This window comes from Trachypithecus francoisi, unplaced genomic scaffold, assembly GCF_009764315.1.
Source record: "Trachypithecus francoisi isolate TF-2019V2 unplaced genomic scaffold, Tfra_2.0 Contig01579, whole genome shotgun sequence".
NCBI classification, from domain to species: Eukaryota; Metazoa; Chordata; class Mammalia; order Primates; family Cercopithecidae; genus Trachypithecus; species Trachypithecus francoisi.
The window spans coordinates 36,532,940-36,551,108 of NW_022681442.1; the positions used below are offsets into that span (position 1 = coordinate 36,532,940).

At 42.0% G+C, this 18,169-nt stretch overlaps 1 protein-coding gene across 1 annotated transcript in view; it reads left to right on the forward strand.

Moving 5' to 3' along the window:
* Positions 1-18,169, forward strand: part of PDLIM1 (PDZ and LIM domain 1) — a 55,767-nt gene that overhangs the window by 20,383 nt on the left and 17,215 nt on the right. Inside the window, exons 2-4 of the mRNA XM_033188183.1 lie at positions 95-246; positions 2,771-2,858; positions 8,068-8,267. Of these exons, the coding sequence (XP_033044074.1) occupies positions 95-246; positions 2,771-2,858; positions 8,068-8,267 (440 nt within the window). The remainder of the gene's footprint in view (positions 1-94; positions 247-2,770; positions 2,859-8,067; positions 8,268-18,169) is intronic.

Below are 18,169 nucleotides of genomic sequence, written 5' to 3' on the forward strand. Positions count from 1 at the left end.
AGGGCTTTGCTCCATATCAGTGAATACTTAACTTGGTGATAACTTAGTGGTTTGGAGACAAATAGTAACTAGCCTGCTCTCCCCTTTTTTCTAGGTCACTCCTGGAAGCAAGGCGGCTCTAGCTGATTTATGTATCGGAGATGTAATCACAGCCATTGATGGGGAAAATACCAGCAATATGACGCACTTGGAAGCTCAGAACAGAATCAAAGGCTGCACAGACAACATGACTCTCACTGTCGCCAGGTGAAGCCTATGGAAACGTTTGGTTCATTTCTGATTGAGTAGAAGCTGTTTGTGGGCAGCGACTGCCTTTCCTATCTCAGAATCCCCCAGACCTTCTAGCTCAGTGCTGTGTGTATACTATAGGCATGCCAAAAGATCTGTGGAATTTGAACTTCAGATTGCTTATTTCCCCTCTTTTTTTTTTTTTTTTTTGAGACGGATTCTTACTCTGTTGCCCAGGCTGGAGTGCAGTGGTGCAATCTCGGCTCACTGCAACCTCTGCCTCCCGGGTTCAGGTGATTCTCCTGCCTTAGCCTCCCGAGTAGCTGGGATTACAGATTTGCACCACCACAGCTAGCTAATTTTTGTATTTTTAGTAGAAATGGGGTTTCACCATGTTGGCCAGGCTGGCCTCAAACTTCTGACCTCAGGTGATCCACTTGCCTTGGCCTCCCAAAGTGCTAGAATTACAGGTGTGAGCCACCATGCCCGGCCCCCCTCTAATTTTCACAGTGCTTCTTGTGATGTGGGCTTCTTTCAGTAAGATATCTGCATTTTCATTTGATTCAACTTAACTAACCAAAATTTTGATTAAGTAAAATGTCCTGGCCAGGTGCGGTGGCTCTGCCTGTAATTCTACCACTTTGGGAGGCCAAGGCAGGCAAATCACTTGAGGTCTGGAGTTTGAGACCAGCCTGGCCAACACGGTGAAACCGTATCTCCACTAAAAATTAGAAAATTAGCAGGGCGTGGTGGCAGGCGCCTGTAGTTCCAGCTACTTGGGTGGCTGAGGCAGGAGAATCACTTGAACCCATGAGGCGGAGGTTGCAGTGAGCCCACATGGCACCACTGCACTCCAGCCTGGGCGACAGAGGGAAACTCTGTCTCAAGAAAAAAAAAATGTCCTTAGGATGCTGCTCCTACTGCACTATACTGAGCAGTGAGTAGTGGGTACCATGCCAGGAGATTTCTATAACAGAAAAACTTCAACACATTAGCAACAGAGTGCTGAGTGTAACTTTAAGTACACGACAAGCAGGGGGTGCTGGGGATAAAAGGATGAATGAGGACAGTACCTCGGGAGCTGTAATTAGGGTAGAATTTCCATTCTTCTTTCGTTTAGCCTTGGAAGGTGCCCTGCAAAGGCAGGATTTCAGAAGTGATTTGGTTCAACCCTCAGTGGCTCCCTGTTTCCTACTGCATCAAATTCAGATGTTTCATTCTGATCATCTGTTATTTCACTAACCTTAGCTGCCGTAGCTCTTTGTCATGAACCCTTTGCTTAGATTCTCATCTGTGAAGTATGTTTTTTGCTTTTTTTTTTTTTTTTTTGCCTTGTGGCACAGGACTGGCAGGTGGATCGAGTGTGGGGGAGTATCTCAAAATATTTTGTACATTTCAGAGACCTACCCCATGAGAGGTACACCGTGTTATTACTACCCCCCCAAAGCACATCTGCCCTTCATTCTCATCTCCGTTTCTATCTTAGTCCAAATCCTCTCCTTCAAGCCTGAGTTCAGGACATTCTTTCATTGATTGATTAATTGATTTTTAAATTTATTTACTGACATGTTAAACAGGGACATCTTGTATATATCTGGCACAGACATTGTGACAAATATAAAGTTAAGTATGGCCAGGTGTGGTGGCTCATGCCTGTAATCCCAGCACTTTGGGAGGCCAAGGCAGGTGGATCACCTGAGGTCAGGAGTTCAAGACCAGCCTGACCAACATGGTGAAACCCTGTTTCTACAAAAATACAAAAAAATTAGCCAGGGATGATGGCAGGTGCCTATAATCCCAGCTGCTCGGGAGGCTGAGGTGGGAGAATCGCTTGAGCCTGGGAGGTGCAGTTAGTCGAGATCATGCCATTCATTGCACTCCAGCCTGGGCGACAGAGCGAGACTCTGTCTCAAAAAATAAATAAATAAATAAATAAAATAAGTAAAGATAAGTATAAATATTTTCTACCTGCAAGAGAGGAAACAACTACACTAATGAAAACTGAGACTAAAGTAAAATCATTGCTCTGTGATTGGTACAAAGAAAATTGTCTATAAGCGCAAAAGAGGGGCATTCTTCTCTTTTTTCTTTTCTTTTTTGAGAGGGAGTCTCGCTCTATCACTCAGGCTGAAGTGCAGTAGCACTCTCTGGGCTCACTGCAACCTCTGCCTCCTGGGTTTAAGCGATTCTCCTGCCTCAGCCTCCCGAGTAGCTGGGATTACAGGCGAATGCCACCACACCTGGCTAATTTTTGTATTTTTAGTGGAGATGGGGTTTCACCATGTTGGCCAGGCTGATGTTGAACTCCTGACCTCAAGTGAGTCACCCACCTCGGCCTCCCAAAGTGTTGGGAGGCATCAGCTATGAATGTTATCAGTTGGGGGTGTTTCAAAGATCAACCTGGTGGCAAATGGGAAGTAGGGCTGATGGGAGGGTGTTAGTTCAGAGTCTAGTTCAGGAAAGAGGGGGCATTTTTCCAGTTTGTCTTTGGTATATATTTATTTTGCATGAGTGAAACAGCAGCTTTGTTAATCTGTTGTAGATCTGAACATAAAGTCTGGTCTCCTCTGGTGACGGAGGAGGGGGGGAAGCGTCATCCATACAAGATGAATTTAGCCTCTGAACCCCAGGTAAGTTCTTGCTCACCATTGCCGCTACTCTCACCACCCAGCAGTTTGCCATTTCTGACACTGCTCAGCACATTCCTGTTTTTCCTGCCCTGGAGGCCGGAGGATGAGACCGCAGGGAGAGCCCTCCACTGTCACTGCTGGTATCTGGCTCTTGTTCAGTTCTTCCCGTAAGGGAACTGCAGGAGGAAAGGGCTGGAAAACCCCAGGGCAGTGACGCTGTGTCCTCGGCTAGAAGCAGGGGGTCGGAAGGCGATAAGGGAAGCCGGTGGAAGCCTTCCTGCGTGGGAAGGGTTGGCAGGATCACAGTGAAGTCAAGGAGCTATTCAGCTCATTATGGATTTTAGCAACAAATGAATCATGACAGGGATGGAAATAAGTTTAGGTCTGGAGGCCTAGAGCCTGGAAGAAATCGGGGGATATGTAATAGGAAGCCCTGCTTCTCCCCACCTTATGCCCCTGTTATATTTCTGTGAGCCATGGAGTGGAAATCTCTATTTTTGTTACAGTGAAACTTCTAGTGAGACTTTAAAATTACTAAAACAGGCCGGGCGCGGTGGCTCAAGCCTGTAATCCCAGCACTTTGGGAGGCCGAGACGGGCGGATCATGAGGTCAGGAGTTCGAGACTATCCTGGCTAACACGGTGAAACCCCGTCTCTACTAAAAAAAAAAAATACAAAAAACTAGCTGGGCGAGGTGGCGGGCGCCTGTAGTCCCAGCTACTCAGGAGGCTGAGGCAGGAGAATGGTGTAAACCCGGGAGGCGGAGCTTGCAGTGAGCTGAGATCCGGCCACTGCAGTCCAGCCGGGCGACAGAGCGAGACTCCGTCTCAAAAAAAAAAAAAAAAAAAAAATTACTAAAACAAAGTGGCAATTAATATAAAAAAAAGCAGTATGTAGTATACAATTTGTCACCCAGATAGAATTTCTCAGGACAGTAGACTGCCCTAAGATCCCATATTTGTGAATACATCTCTCAGAAGTTACATTATAGATGATTTTATTTCTTTCTGCCTTATGTGTGTCTTCTACACATCTGCATGCATGGGTATTGTTTTTGAAATAAGAGACAAACTTAGAGATGTTTAGAACATCTTTTGTAAAATTCCTCACACCCAACATGCTACTTGTCATAAAGTATGTGTCTGTTGGATACATTAATGAATTAGTAATGATAAACTAGTATGTTGATAATGCCTTTTGAAAATTTTAGACTGGTTTGTGATGGTTATGCATTTGACCCAAGTTGAAGATTTGAAATTTAATTTATTTTTTGAAATTGGGGATACTATTTAGTGTTTATGGTGAATTAAGATATAATTAAAATACAATATATAGCTAGCTATCTTGTATACATAAAACAGAAACTTGTATGAAGTTGAACTCACTTGGTATATTAGTGTGTGTTAATTGGGTGGTTCGATATGTCATTTTCTCAAATAGAATCCATTAAAATTTCAAAAATGAAGTCACACAAAATTTTTGCCATTTTAAGATAGTAAAAATAATTATTAAAAATCCCAAGAGTCATTTTAAGGATCATTTTGCATCATTTCAAAACTGCCGTGAACATATTCTTCTCTACAACTCCTCTCAGAAAAGTTCGTAAAATGGCACTTGGTCTATACACTGGCCATTGTGTAAACTAATGTAAAACATGCCACAGTTAGTTTCAGTTTCCTTGGGAGTTTTCAGCTGCTTCATTAAATTTACCATAAATGTTAAATTTTAATTGTTAAATTTTAATTTTTACATATTTTATAACACACAAGGAATGATTTCGTTTTAACTTGGTCTATCTGAAATCCTCATTTTCATGTAAGTAAGGTAATTATGTAAATTTCAGTTATAGTTTTCATTTGTAGTATATTTGAATTTTCATTTTAAATCTATAAACTAGTTACCTGTATTAATCATTTGAAGGTAGTTCTCTTCAGATTACAAAAATTCTCAAATACTTTCAACCCTAGTATTTTTCTTGTGATTCCAGTAATGCTTTATTACTGTAAGAAAAACTTCTCACCCATCATTTTTCCAAAGTCTTTTACTTCCAGCCATTCTAAAGCAGAGGATAAATGAGTAAGAGTAGAGTTCATCTATAATAAAAAGATCTGTTGGTTCATGTAATGCCAACCAACACCCCAGCTTATCTGAGGTCAGCATAGTTACACACCTAGTTTGTATTTCCTCATTATTGAGTTTCCTTGGAGACTGATAAATACAAAGCCCAAACAATTACCTCATCCCTTCTAAAAGGCAAGCCCTGAATCTGCCTGCTTTCTGGAAAGACCAGTCAGTATTCAGATGAGGGTAGAGATATTCCTTTTATGTACAAACCAGATGCATTATTGAAAGATTCTTTATAAAGTGAAATCATCCGAATTTTCAACCTGAATTTTCCATTGACTTCCATTCTAATTGGAAATGTGTTTCTGTGGAGGGAGAAGGGAATAGACCCTGGTTGAATATGTGCCACGAGCCAGGCACTGTACTTGACACTCTGGTAACTCATACAAATTCTTGTGAAGAAGGCTTTTTCTTCTACATTTTAAAGATGAAAAATGGACTCAGAGGGGTATTCCTTGCTCATGGCCAAACAGGAAATTGCAGGGAAAAATTGAGCCAAGGCGGAAAAATAAAGACCCTTCCCTTGGGCTCTGCATCCTCTGCTGCTCCTAGGAATTGCTGTGGAGATGGAGAGAAGAAGAAAGCATGACCATCCTGGCTGCGACATATGTAGGCAAGGGTCCCAGGCCACCAATCTGTAAATCTCCTCTGTCTTCATGACCATAGCCTTTAATTACTATATATGATTTCTTTGGGTAGCTGTGCCAAAAAATTTACTTAACTACTCTTTGATAACTGCTGAAATTTTGTGTTGTTGTTGTTTATTTTTTATTATTTATTTTTATTTTTTCTGAGACAGAGTTGCTCTGTCGCCCAGGCTGGAATGCAGTGGCGCAGTCTCGGCTCACTGCAACCTCCGCCTCCTGAGTTCAAGTGATTTTCTTGCCTCAGCCTCCGAGTAGCTGGGATTACAGGCAGGTGCCACCACGCCTAGCTAATTTTTGTATTTTAGTAGAAACGAGGTTTCACAGTTTTGGCCAGAGTGGCCTTGAATTCCTGACCTCAGGTGATCCTCTTGCGTTGGCTTCCCAAAGTGCTGCAGTTACAGGAATGAGCCACTGTGCCTGGCCTGTTTTGTGTTTTTAGAGATGAGAGTCTTCTCTGTCACCCAGGCTGATGTGCAGTGGCACGATATGGCACACTGCAGCCTCCATCTCCTGGGCTTACACTATCCTTCTTCCTCAGCCCTCTCAAGTAGCTGGGTCTACAGGCATGCACCATCATGCCTGTCTAACTTTTTTTTTAGGGCTGGGGTCTTACTATGTTGCCCAGACTGGTTTCGAACTCCTAGGCTCAAGCAATCCTCCTGCTTTGGACTCCCAAAGTGTTGGAATTACAGGCATGAGCCACTGCACCCAGCCAAAAGAGAAATCTTTTTTTTTTTTTTTTTTGAGACGGAGTCTCGCTCTGTTGCCGGGGCTGGAGTGTAGTGGCCGGATCTCAGCTCACTGCAAGCTCTGCCTTCCGGGTTTACGCCATTCTCCTGCCTCAGCCTCCCAAATAGCTGGGACTACAGGCGCCCGCCACCTCGCCCGGCTAGCTTTTTTTGTAATCTTTTTTTTTTTGAGACAGAGTTCTACTCTTGTTGCCCAGGCTGGAGTGCAATGGTGCAATCTCGACTCACCGCAACCTCCGCCTCCCGGGTTCAATTCTCCTGCCTCAGCCTCCCGAGTAGCTGGGATTACAGATATGCGCCATCACGCCTGGCTAAATTTTGTATATTTAGTAGAGATGAGGTTTCTCCATATTGGTCAGGCTGGTCTCGAACTCCTGACCTCAGGTGATCTGCCCACCTCGGCCTCCCAAAGTGCTGGGATTACAGGTGTGAGCCACCGTGCTTGGCCAAAAAGAGAAATCTTAAACATAAAAATATTTTCAAGTTGTTTTATTTTATTTTAAATTTGGTACCCAATCAAGCTGTTTTCATTTTTTTTTTTTAAGAAAGCATAAAAAACTTAAAGATTTAACAAAAAAGGAGAGAAAAAAAGGAAGTGCAACAGATGACAGAAACTCTTTTGGGGGCAGCTGTTCTGGGCCTGGGTGTTTTAAGAAAGAGACAAGAGTTCAGGAAGATTTTTCTGGAAAACACAGACGCTAAGACACATTTTGAGTTCAGCAGGCAGCACAGAGCATGCATCACCTAGAAGCCATGGGTTGATCCAGACACCCATATAGAAAAGACCTTGCTAATTGGGCTATCAGAAAAGCTGTGATGCTGGCAGGGGGGAAGAAAAAGTAGAAAAGTTGTAGTTTTAGAAAACAGGAATGTTAATTTCAAAAGTGGTTTGGGGGTTTGTAAAAGAGCTCTGAGATGTTGTAGCTGTAGTAATTATTCACCTGACTCCTAGCAAGTCTAGGGTGGGGGTGGAGGGAACTTCCTCAAATTACAGAAAGGGGAATGAGAATACAAGGAACTCAAAGTCCTTTTCTGCAGCTTTGTTGGGTACCGCCCCTGTAATAGGTATCCCCTGACCTTCTATCTGGTTAGCCTTGTCTTTCTCCCAGAAGAAACAATAGATAGATCCTTAATTCCCTTTACCCTTGTTCTGCAGGAGACTGAGGCCATCTCTTCCTAGTCAGCAGCTGCTTCCCCTGTGACACCAGACCCTCTTATCTTGCTTGTCTAACTTGCTCACTTCTGGAGAATTTATCTCCACCTTTTATCATCTCCTGTTTTGCACGGACCAAAGTGGCTGCGTGTTTCTCTCCACCTAGTGCTTTAATCCCTTTGGTATGTGCCCTGAAAGCGTGTTTTAGCTCTGACTTGAATCTTACAGCCCAAAGCATCAAGGGCTGTCCTGCCCGAGGTGCCCAGAGGGCAGGCTTTGCTGGGCCTCAAGGAAGAATCAGAAGGCAGAGATGATTCAGAGGATGTGAACTCCCAAAGGTGCCCGTTGTGGGAAACTTCCCCAGTCATTGCCCATGTGTCTCCGTGGGTGTATCAGTGCCCCTCAGCTAAAGTTTGGGTTGAACTAGGGCCATCTTAGCAGCTGGAACACCTCTCCCTGGCACTCAGCCTGCACTGCCCATCAAGGGGTTTGCATTGGATGCCCCCCTTGATTTATCCTCTGATCCCTGCCTGCAGGAGGTCCTGCACATAGGAAGCGCCCACAACCGAAGTGCCATGCCCTTTACCGCCTCGCCTGCCTCCAGCACTACCGCCAGGGTCATCACAAACCAGTACAACAACCCAGCTGGCCTCTACTCTTCTGAAAATATCTCCAACTTCAACAGTGCCCTGGAGTCAAAGACTGCTGCCAGCGGGGTGGAAGCGAACAGCAGACCGTAAGTAGTCCTCCTCTGAGCCGGTCCTGGTAGGGGCTTTCACATCAGGATCAGGGCTGCCCAGGCACGTGCAAGAGCCACTACTCCAGGGAGAAAAATGACTACTTTAGCAGAACACTTCTGTGTTCATTTTCTTCATCTACACAAAGAGGGCAATACCTCCTGCTTTATAGGGTGTCTGTAAAAGTAAGAATTAACATGTAAAATGCCCAGCATTGTGTCAAGCACAAACAAATCAGTTAATCCTCCAGAACTGTTTTTATTTGTGTTTTGATTTCTGTGATCATCATCTTCTAATTGAACATAGTCCTTCCTTGACAGGCCTGCTGCTTCCCGAGAAATTCTTCAGTATTATTAGTCGGGGAGTGCTTGAGAGAATCTAGAGTAGCCTGTGCTTGTGTTCACCATCTGAACTAAGGGAGAAATACTTCATGGTGCACAGTTTTGGTGAAGCAGTATTTGCTTTTCCCCCAGAGTGGACCAGAAGTCATAAAAGAAGAGAGATCCCTGAGGATATAAATGCTTGTCCTTAAGAATAGGTTCTGATCTGGGGACAAAGGCAGGCTTAACTGGGGGAGAGGTAGGGCTGCAGGTAGAAAGGGGAGAGGTATCTGAGGAAGTGCCTTGCTGGGGACTGAGGAGGTATGTCCTCTTCTGTCACAGATCATTTGGCTGCAGCTGCCTTTGAGTCTTTTTTTTTTCTTTTGAGACAAAGTTTTGCTCTATCACCCAGGCTGGAGTACAGTGGTTTGATCACGGCTCACTGCAGCCTCAACCTCCTGGGTTCAAGTGATCCTCCTGCCTCAGCCTCCTGAGTATCTGGTACACAGGTGTGTGCCACCACACTTGGCTAAGTTTTAATTTTGTAGAGATTGGGGTCTCACTGTGTTGCCCAGGCTGGTCTCGAACTCCTGGGCTCAAGTGATCCTCCCACCTCAGACTCCCAAAGTTCCGGGATTAGAGGCATGAGCCACCAAGCCCTTTGAGTCTTTATTGGAGTCTCCTGGATCTTCCCAGCAGAGGGGCCCAGTCTGCTCCATCTCAGACTCTTCGAGGATGAATCCAGAAACACTGGGAATCCCAGCAAAGGAACTGGGTTTGAGGATGGGTTAGAGATGGGGCCAATTCTCTGTAGGTGTAAAGGGGGTGGACTAGGTCAGGAATTTCCCACTCAAATACCCAAAAGTGGCAGGCAGGATGAGGAACTGAGGCAGAGCTCTGAGTAAACAAGGGTGCTGGGTGGGGGTGGGGGTGGGGGTGGGGGTGAGGGTGGGGGTGGGGGTGGCAGCTGGAGCGTGCATTCCTGGTCCATAGGGGCCGCTGCTCCTTGGCTCCAGCTGCGTGCCACATGCAGGTCTCGTTTCTGCTGATTATTTCCATTAAAACAGAAGTTGGAAAGCCTCTTTTTATCGGAAATCTCCTGATTTTTAAGTATTGGTGACATTTAAATTTTGTTGGAAAACACTGTGTGGTCCAAACTTGCCTGAGCTCTGAGAACCTTTCCCACTTGGAATTCTCAATTTTTGTATTGCCTCTGAAGCCTGCTTTGCCATTCAGTTTCTCCCCAGTTCACCTTTAACAAGAACCTGCTCAACTCTTATGGTAATTAAATTGCAAACCAATGGCTTCAAATGCAGGTTGAGAGATGTGAAGATACTAGAGGTTCCAAACTACTTAAATGTTTGGAACGCCTCTCAAGGGCTCCTTGGCATTCCGTGCATATAGTCACCCCTCCCCTCCCCACAGAGAGACAGATGTCATTGGACACCCATGGCATGCGCGTCCCTGTGCCCGACACTGAGAGGACACTAAGATTTCTTTCTTTCTTTCTTTCTTTCTTTTTTTTTTGAGACGGAGTTTCACTCTTGTTTCCCAGGCTAGAGTGCAATGGAGCGATTTCGGCTCACCGCAACCTCCGCCACCTGGGTTCAAGCGATTCTTCTGCGTTAGCCTCCCAAGTAGCTGGGATTACAGGCATGCGCCACCATGCCCGGATAATTTTGTATTTTTAGTAGAGATGGGGTTTCTCCATGTCGATCAGGCTGGTCTCAGACTCCCGACCTCAGGTGATCTGCCTGCCTCAGCCTCCCAAAGTGCTGGGCTTACAGGTGTGAGCCACTGGGCCCAGCTGACACTGAGATTTCTTTTAACATTTCTTTGAGTCTAGTAGGGCAGACTTTTTTCTGTGTGACTTTGGCTTTAGAAGATGTTAAAGGTTACAGGCCATTTATCATAGTAACCAAGGCAAAGTCGCCGCCAGTGCTGCTGCTTCCCTCAAATTCTGGTTCTTGCAAGGGCTTACTGGCTTGAGATGATGATCCTCTTCCAGGTGACCGTGGGACATTTGAGACACCTGAGAAAGGTGTCATACTGGGCCCCCAGGCTTTCCACAGACACACCCTGAGGGGAAGCTTCCAAGCAGCTCAGGAGTGGTGGAAACACTGGGGGCTGTGATCCTTGTTTTTAGCTGCTTTGGTGCTGGGGAGGCTGAGAACGTGACCCTCTTTTACTGTCCCAGAGTGGAATGTTCCATGATCTGGACTTAATAACCCAGGAAATGACACATCCTTAATCGAAAGAGCTGCTATGCATTGGGAGAAATATGTGCCTGGGAAATATTTTTAGTATGGCCTTAGCTATTTTTCCTTCATCAATGTCTTTCTTCTCTCATGTTCCTTGCATGCTCCCTCCCCTGAGTCTGAAACTACCAGGTGTCTGTGTAAGCCTTTCCTCTAGCCCCTGGCCCAGACTCTTCAGCTGCAGTAGTTTCCGAGTATCAAAATTTGTCTCTTTGCAGCTTTTCTCAGCAGAGAGGGTCCCGTTTCTGTTCCATCCCACACTCTTTGAGGATGAACCCAGAAACAGTGGGAAAACCAACAGCCTAAGGCAGAGGAGCTGCCTAACTGGCCATGCTGCTTGTATGGGGGGGTGGGGTCTCAGCTTGCTGGTGTATTTCTAGTGCATTCCCACAAAGAAAGATTCTCCTGTGAGCTCAGCAGTCACCCGGTAACTTTGCTTGCTCAGTCAGCACAAGTCCCAAGTGCTCGCTCCCTCCCACTGTTTAGTCTGTGAAATTCGCTGAGGTTCCAGAATTGGCTCACTGCATACTTTGCATCTGAGGTCATCACCCATTCTCTGGGGCTTGCCCTGGATTTCTTTGTCCTATACACTTGAAGGTATCATGGTATGTCTGTGGCTCTCTGTCTTGTAGGTCTTTACAGAGCTGCGTCCCAGTCAGATAAGAACAGAGATAGCCTTGCCAACTGGTAAGGCAGGTGAGGGGGTTTCTCTGCTTCCCTTCCTCCCAGTGCACACAGTGGAGGGGGAGGTCCTCAGTGGCCTTTTTCCTCTAGGTCAGTTCAGCATAATAATCATTTATCGAGTGCCTACTGTGTACCAGGTGGGCGAAGAAAATGTCAGTTCAGCAGAAAGCTAGCACCTTTCCTCTGATCTTTTAATTGAGTTGAGGGGACCTGGTCAAAATCAGAAAATTCAGAGCCCAGATTTCATTGTTTATATGATACTGCCTGATACTTCCTAAAGGCTTGGTAGATAGAGGGGCCTGAGCCTTGAATTCTAGCTCTGCCTCTTACTAGCTGTGTGACCTTGGGAAAACCATGTAACATATCTGAAACTCAGTCTCCTGAGATCTAAGGTGGAAATAATACTAACTTCTTCACCACCAGATTGTTGAGACAATGCAATGGGATATACACAGAACACTCAGCGCAGTGCCTGGCCCCTGGTAGGTGCTCAGTAAATGCTAATTATTGCTGACTTTGGTGTCCATGAGTAACTCCATCCCCATCACTTCTGAGAACTGGCGGCTACAGAAGTGTAGAAGCACATAGACAAATGTAATGGAGAAGACTTTGCTGTGGCTTGTGGTACACTTCTTTCTTTCCCATTAAATTAAGCCAGCCCACACAGCTAATCAGCTTACTGATGGGGTGATGGTGTTCTCTTCAAGGAAGGATTGGAGAGTTCCTATAACCAGCATACTAGGCCCTAGATAATAGCTCTTCCAAATTGTGTTGTAAGATGTTGCCCCCAAACACTCATGAGGGACATTTATAAGCAGCTGCCCTGGAAATAAAGGGATGCATCATTTTCTGTTCAAATGATATCACAAGGATGATACTAACCCTGGCTTCTTCAGAGCTGAATCACCTCTGTGATGAGGGCTGCTTGCCCCTCTAGCTAAACTTGCCTGCCACCCACAGAAAACTGGCTCTGGTGTGTGGGTGTTCCTCTCTCTTCTTCTGGTGCCCACAATTACCCCTCTGGTTTCTTATTGCAGAACCAACATGTGTGCCTTTGAAGACCAAAACTTAGGAAGCATACAGGCCAGGCTTCCCTTCTGAAAATGATTACATAGGGTTTCCCAGAATGGTGTTTGTGGGTGAACATTGGGGTAATCAGGCTGGGACATTTCATTTTTTGGGATATGAGATAGGAAAGATTTTTCTGGGTCCTTCTACCTCCTTTACCCCCACCTACATAAAAAACAAGTATTCCTCTACATTATTTCCAGTTAGCACATAACTTCTACCATTTGGGGAAAATATTTCTTAAAATTAATTAAAATTTTTATTTTGAGATAATTGTAGATTCACTTGCAGTTTTAGGAAATAATACAGAGAGATCCCCTATACCCTTTACCAATTTCCCTCAGTGGTAACATCTTGAAAACACAATAGTAACAAAACCAGGATATTTACATCAATACACTCAAGATACTGAACATTTCCATTTCTGCAAGGGTTTCTCATGTTGCCCTTTTATAGCCACACTCACTTCCCTCCTGTTCCCTCACCCTCCTTAACCCCTGGCAACCTACTCATCTACTCTTTATATTTTTATTATTTCAAGAATGTTATATTAATGGAATCATACAGTATGTAACCTGGATTAGCCTTTTTACTCAGTATAATTGGAGATTTATTTAGGTTTTTGTATCAATAGGTTTATGTATCAATAGTTTGTTCCTTTTCTTCTGTGAGTTTGTCTTTTTTTATTGTGTTAAAAAACACATGGAATTTATGATCTTAATCATTTTTAAGTGTATTATAATGTTTGCTGTATGTACATTGTTGTGAAACACATCTCTAGAACTTTTTTATCCTGCAAAACTGAAACTCTATACCCATTAAAAAACAACCTCACCTTTCCCCATCTCTCAAGTCCCTAGCAACCACTGTAATACTTTCTAAGAGTTTGATTACTTTAGATATCTTATATAATTGGAGTCATGCATTTGTCTTTTTTCAATTAGCATAATGTCCTCAAGGTTTTCCCATGTTGTAGTATATGATGGGATTTCCTTTTTTTTTTTTAAGGCTGAATAATATCCCATTTTTTTTTCGCATTTTTATTCATGTTGATATGGTTTGTCTGTGTCCCCACTCAAATCCCATCTTGAATTCCACGTGGGGGAGGGACGCAGTGTGAGGTAATTGAATCATGGGGTCAAATCTTTCCCATGTTGTTCTCGTGATAGTGAATAAGTCTCACAAGATCTGATGGTTTTAAAAAGAGGAGCTCCCCTGCACAAGCTCTCTCTCTCTCTCTTTGCCTGCTCCATCCATGTAAGATGTGACTTGCTCCTCCTTCCACCATGATTGTGAGGCCACCCCAGCCATGTGGAACTGTAAGTTCAATTAAACCTCTTTCTTTGTAAATTGCCCAGTCTTGGGTATATCTTTATCTGCAGCATGAAAACTCACTAATACACATGTTTTTATGGACGTTTAGGTTGCTTGCATCTCCTGGCTATTGTGAGTAATGCTGTAATGAACATGGGTGTGCAAATATCTCTTTGAGATTCTTCTTCATTTCTTTTGTATATAATCAAAAGTGGGATTGCTGAATCATATGGTAAATTTTTAATTTTTTGAGGAATCTCCATACTGTTTTCATAGTAGCTGCACCATTTTACATTCCCACCATCAATACGCAAGGGCTCCAATTTCTCCACATCCTTACCAACATTTGTTTTATGTCTTTTTGATAGTGGCCATCTTAACAGATGTGAGGTGATATCTCATTTTGGTTTTGATTTGCATTTCTTTAATGATTAGTGATGTTGAATATCTTTTCATATGCTTGTTAATCATTTTTGGCTAAATGTCCATTCAAATCATTTGATCAGTTTTTAATTGAGCTATTTGTTTTTTGTTGTTGAGTTGTAGGATTTTTTAATATATTCTGGATATTAATTCCTTATCATGCGTATGTTTTGCAAATATTTTTCCTATTTCGTAAGTTGCCTTTTCACTCTGTTGTTTCCTTTGTGGTGCAGAAGTTTTAAAGTTTTTAGTTCTATTTTTTAATTTTTGCTTTTGTTGCTTGTGTTTTTGTGTCATATTGAAGAAACCATTGCCAAATTCAGTGTTAGGAAGCTTTATTTTTATTTTTTAATAGAGACAGAGTCTCAGGCTGGTCTCGAACTCCTGGGCTCAAGTGATTCTCCTTACCTCGGCCTCCCAAAGTGCTGGGATTACACGTGTCAGCCACAGCACCTGGCCCCCTATGTTTTCTTTTAGAAGTTTTATATTTATAGTTTCTGGTCTTATATTTAGGTCTTTAATCTATTTTGAATTATTATTATTATTATTATCATTTTTGAGACGAAGTCTCATTCTGTTGCCTGGGCTGGAGGACAGTGGCATGATCTTGGCTCACTGAAACCTCTATCTCCTGGGTTCAAGTGTTTCTTCAGTCTCAGCCTCCTGAATATCTAGAACTACAGGCTTGCGTTGCCACTCTCGGCTAATTTTTTTGTCGTTTTTGGTAGAGATGGAGTTTCACTGTGTTGGCCAGGCTGGTCTCGAACTCCTGACCTCAAGTTATCTCCTGCCTCCGCCTCCCAAAGTGCTGGGATTACAGGCGTGAGCCACGGTCCCTGGCCAAATTATTTTTTTATGTGGTGTTAGGTAAGGGTCTAGCTTTATTCTTTTACATGTGAATATCCAGTTTTTCCAACACCATTGAAGAAATTATTCTTTAACCATTGTGTAGCTGTGGCACCCTTGTCGAAGATCATTTGACAGTGTATCCAAAGGTTTATTCGTGGGCTCTCTATTCTGTTTCATTGGTCTCTATATCTGTCTTATGCTAGTACCATACTGTTTTGATTACTGTAGCTGTGTAAAATGTTTTGAAATAAGGATGTATGAGGCCTCCATTTTTGCTTTTCCTTCTCAAGGTTGTTTTGACTATTTAGGGTCCTTGGAGATTTTATATAATTTTACAGTGGTGTTTTTTATCTGTAAAAAATGCCATTAGGGTTTTGATAATGATTGCATTGAAGATGTAGATGCTTTGGGTAGTACAGATATTTTAACAATCTTAAGTCTTCCAGTCCATGAATATGAGATGTCTTTGTTTATTTGTGCATTCTTTGGTTTCTCTCAACAACGTTTTATACTTTTAAACATTCAAAAATGTTTCATAATTTTAAAATGTACTCTATTCAGTGTATAAGTCTTTCACCTCCTTGGTTAAGTTTACTAGGTATTTTGTTCTTTTTGATGATTACACATGAGATTGTTTTCTTAGTTTTCTTTTTGGATTATTCATTGGTAGTGTATAGAAACAACTGTTTTTTGTTTGTTGATTTTGTGTTTTGCAACTGTGAATTCATTTATTAGTTCCAATAGTTTGTGTGTGTGTGTGTTTGTGTAGTGGGGGGGATCTTTAGGGTTTTCTGTGTATTCGATCATCGCATCTCTGAACAGATACAATTTTACTTCTTCCTTCCCAATTTGGATGCCTTTTATTTATTTGTATTGCCTAAGGTCTCTGATTAGGACCTCCAATATTATGTTGAAAAGAGGTGGTAAAAGTTGGCTTTCTTGCCTTGCTGCTGATCTTAAGAGGAAAAGCTTTTGGTTTTTCATTTTGAGTAAGATGTTAGCTGTGGGCTTTTCATACATGGACTTTATTATGTGGAGGTAATTTCCTTCCATTCCTGTTTTGTTGAGTATTTTTATCATGAAACTTTGTTAAATTTTGTCAAATGCTTTTTCTGCATTCAGATGACTGTAGTTTTTGTCCTTCATTCTGTTAATGTGATGTGTTACATTGATTGATTGTTATATGTTAAAACATCCTTGCATTACAGGAATAAATTCCACTTGGTCATGGTGTTTAATCCTTTTAATATGCTGTTGAATTTGGTTTGCTAGTATTTTGTTGAGTATTTTTGCATCAATATTCATTAGTAATATCGGTCTATAGTTTTTTTTGTTTGTGGTATCTTTGTCTGGTTTTGGTATCAGGGTAATACTGGCCTCATAGAATGAGTTTGGAAGCATTCTCTCCTCTTCAGCTTTTTGGAAGAGTTTGAGAAGCATTAGTTTTAATTCTTTTAAAATTGTTTGATGGAATTCATGAGTGAAGCCATCTGGTTCTGGGCTTTTCTTTGTTGGAATGTTTTTGATTACTGATTGAACCTCCTTACTAGTTATAGGTCTGTTTAGAAATTTTTAATTTTTTTTTTTTTTGACTCAGTCTTGGTAGGTTGTGTTTTTGGGAATTTATCCATTTCTTCTAGATTTTTAAATTTGTTAATATATAATTGTTCATAGTAGTTTCTTATTATCCTTCTGTGGTATCAGCTGTAATGTCTCTTTCATTTCTGATTCATTTATTTATTTACTTACTTATTAAGAGACAGTCTGTCTCTCTTGCCCAGGCCGGAGTGCAGTGTCTCACTGCAACCTCAGCTTCCTGGGTTCAAGTGATCTTCTCACTTCAGCTTCCTGAGTAGCTGAGACTACACAAGTATGTGTCACTATATCTGGTTAATTTTTTTTGTAATTTTTGTAGAGACGGGGTTTCACCATGTTGCCCAGGCTGGTCTCCAACTTATGAGCTCAAGCAATCCTCCTGCGCTGACCTCCCAAAGTACTGGGATTATAGTTGTGGTATGATAGTATTGTTGAATTTTTCTGTATCCTCTCTGATTTTCTGTCTAGTTGATCTATCAGTTGTTAAGAGAGGGTTATAGAAGTCTTCAACTAAAATTGTGAATGTGTCTCTTTTCCTTTCAGTTCTATCAGTTTTTGCTTTACATATTTTGAAGCTCTGTTGTTTGATGCACACACATTTAGTATTGCTATAGCTGTTGTCAACTCTTTTGTGATTATATACTGTCCCTTTCCATCTCTGGTAAATTTACTTGTTCAGAGGTATACTTATCAGATATTATTAATAATATAACCACTCCTGTTTTCTTCTGATTAATATTGGCATGATATATTGTTCTCTACCCTTTTACTTTTAGCCTGCTTATATATTAATATCGGAAATGAGTTTTATGTTTATAGCATATATTTGGGTCATGTTTTAAAATGTACTGTTTTGTATCTACCCTGTTTGTTTCTGTCTTTCAGTTGGTTTATTGAGATGATGAACATTAATGCAATGATTGATATGTTAGGGCTTAAGTCTGGTATTTTATTTTTTGTTTTCTGTTTTCCATTTCTCTGTTTTCTTTTTCCTGCTTTCCTGTGGGTTATTTGACATCTTTTTTTTTTTTTTTTAAGAATAACATTTTTATTTGTAGTGTTTTTTATTCTATGTGTTTGTATAACCTTTTCAGTAGTTATCTGGGTATTACATTGTATATATATATATAAAACTTACCACAGTTTACTGGTATCATCATTTCAGGAGTTCAAAGAAGTATTGAAACTTTGCTTCTCTTTGTGAACCTTTGCCCTCCCCTGCTTACAATATAGTTAAAATAGATCCTTTTATACACTTAGAACTACATCAGACAGTGTTACAATTTTTGCTTTACTTGTCAACAAGAATTAGAATATATTAAGAGGGAAAGCATTTTTTAAAACCATGTTTTTGCTTATGGATTCTTTTTTCATTCTCGATATTCCAAA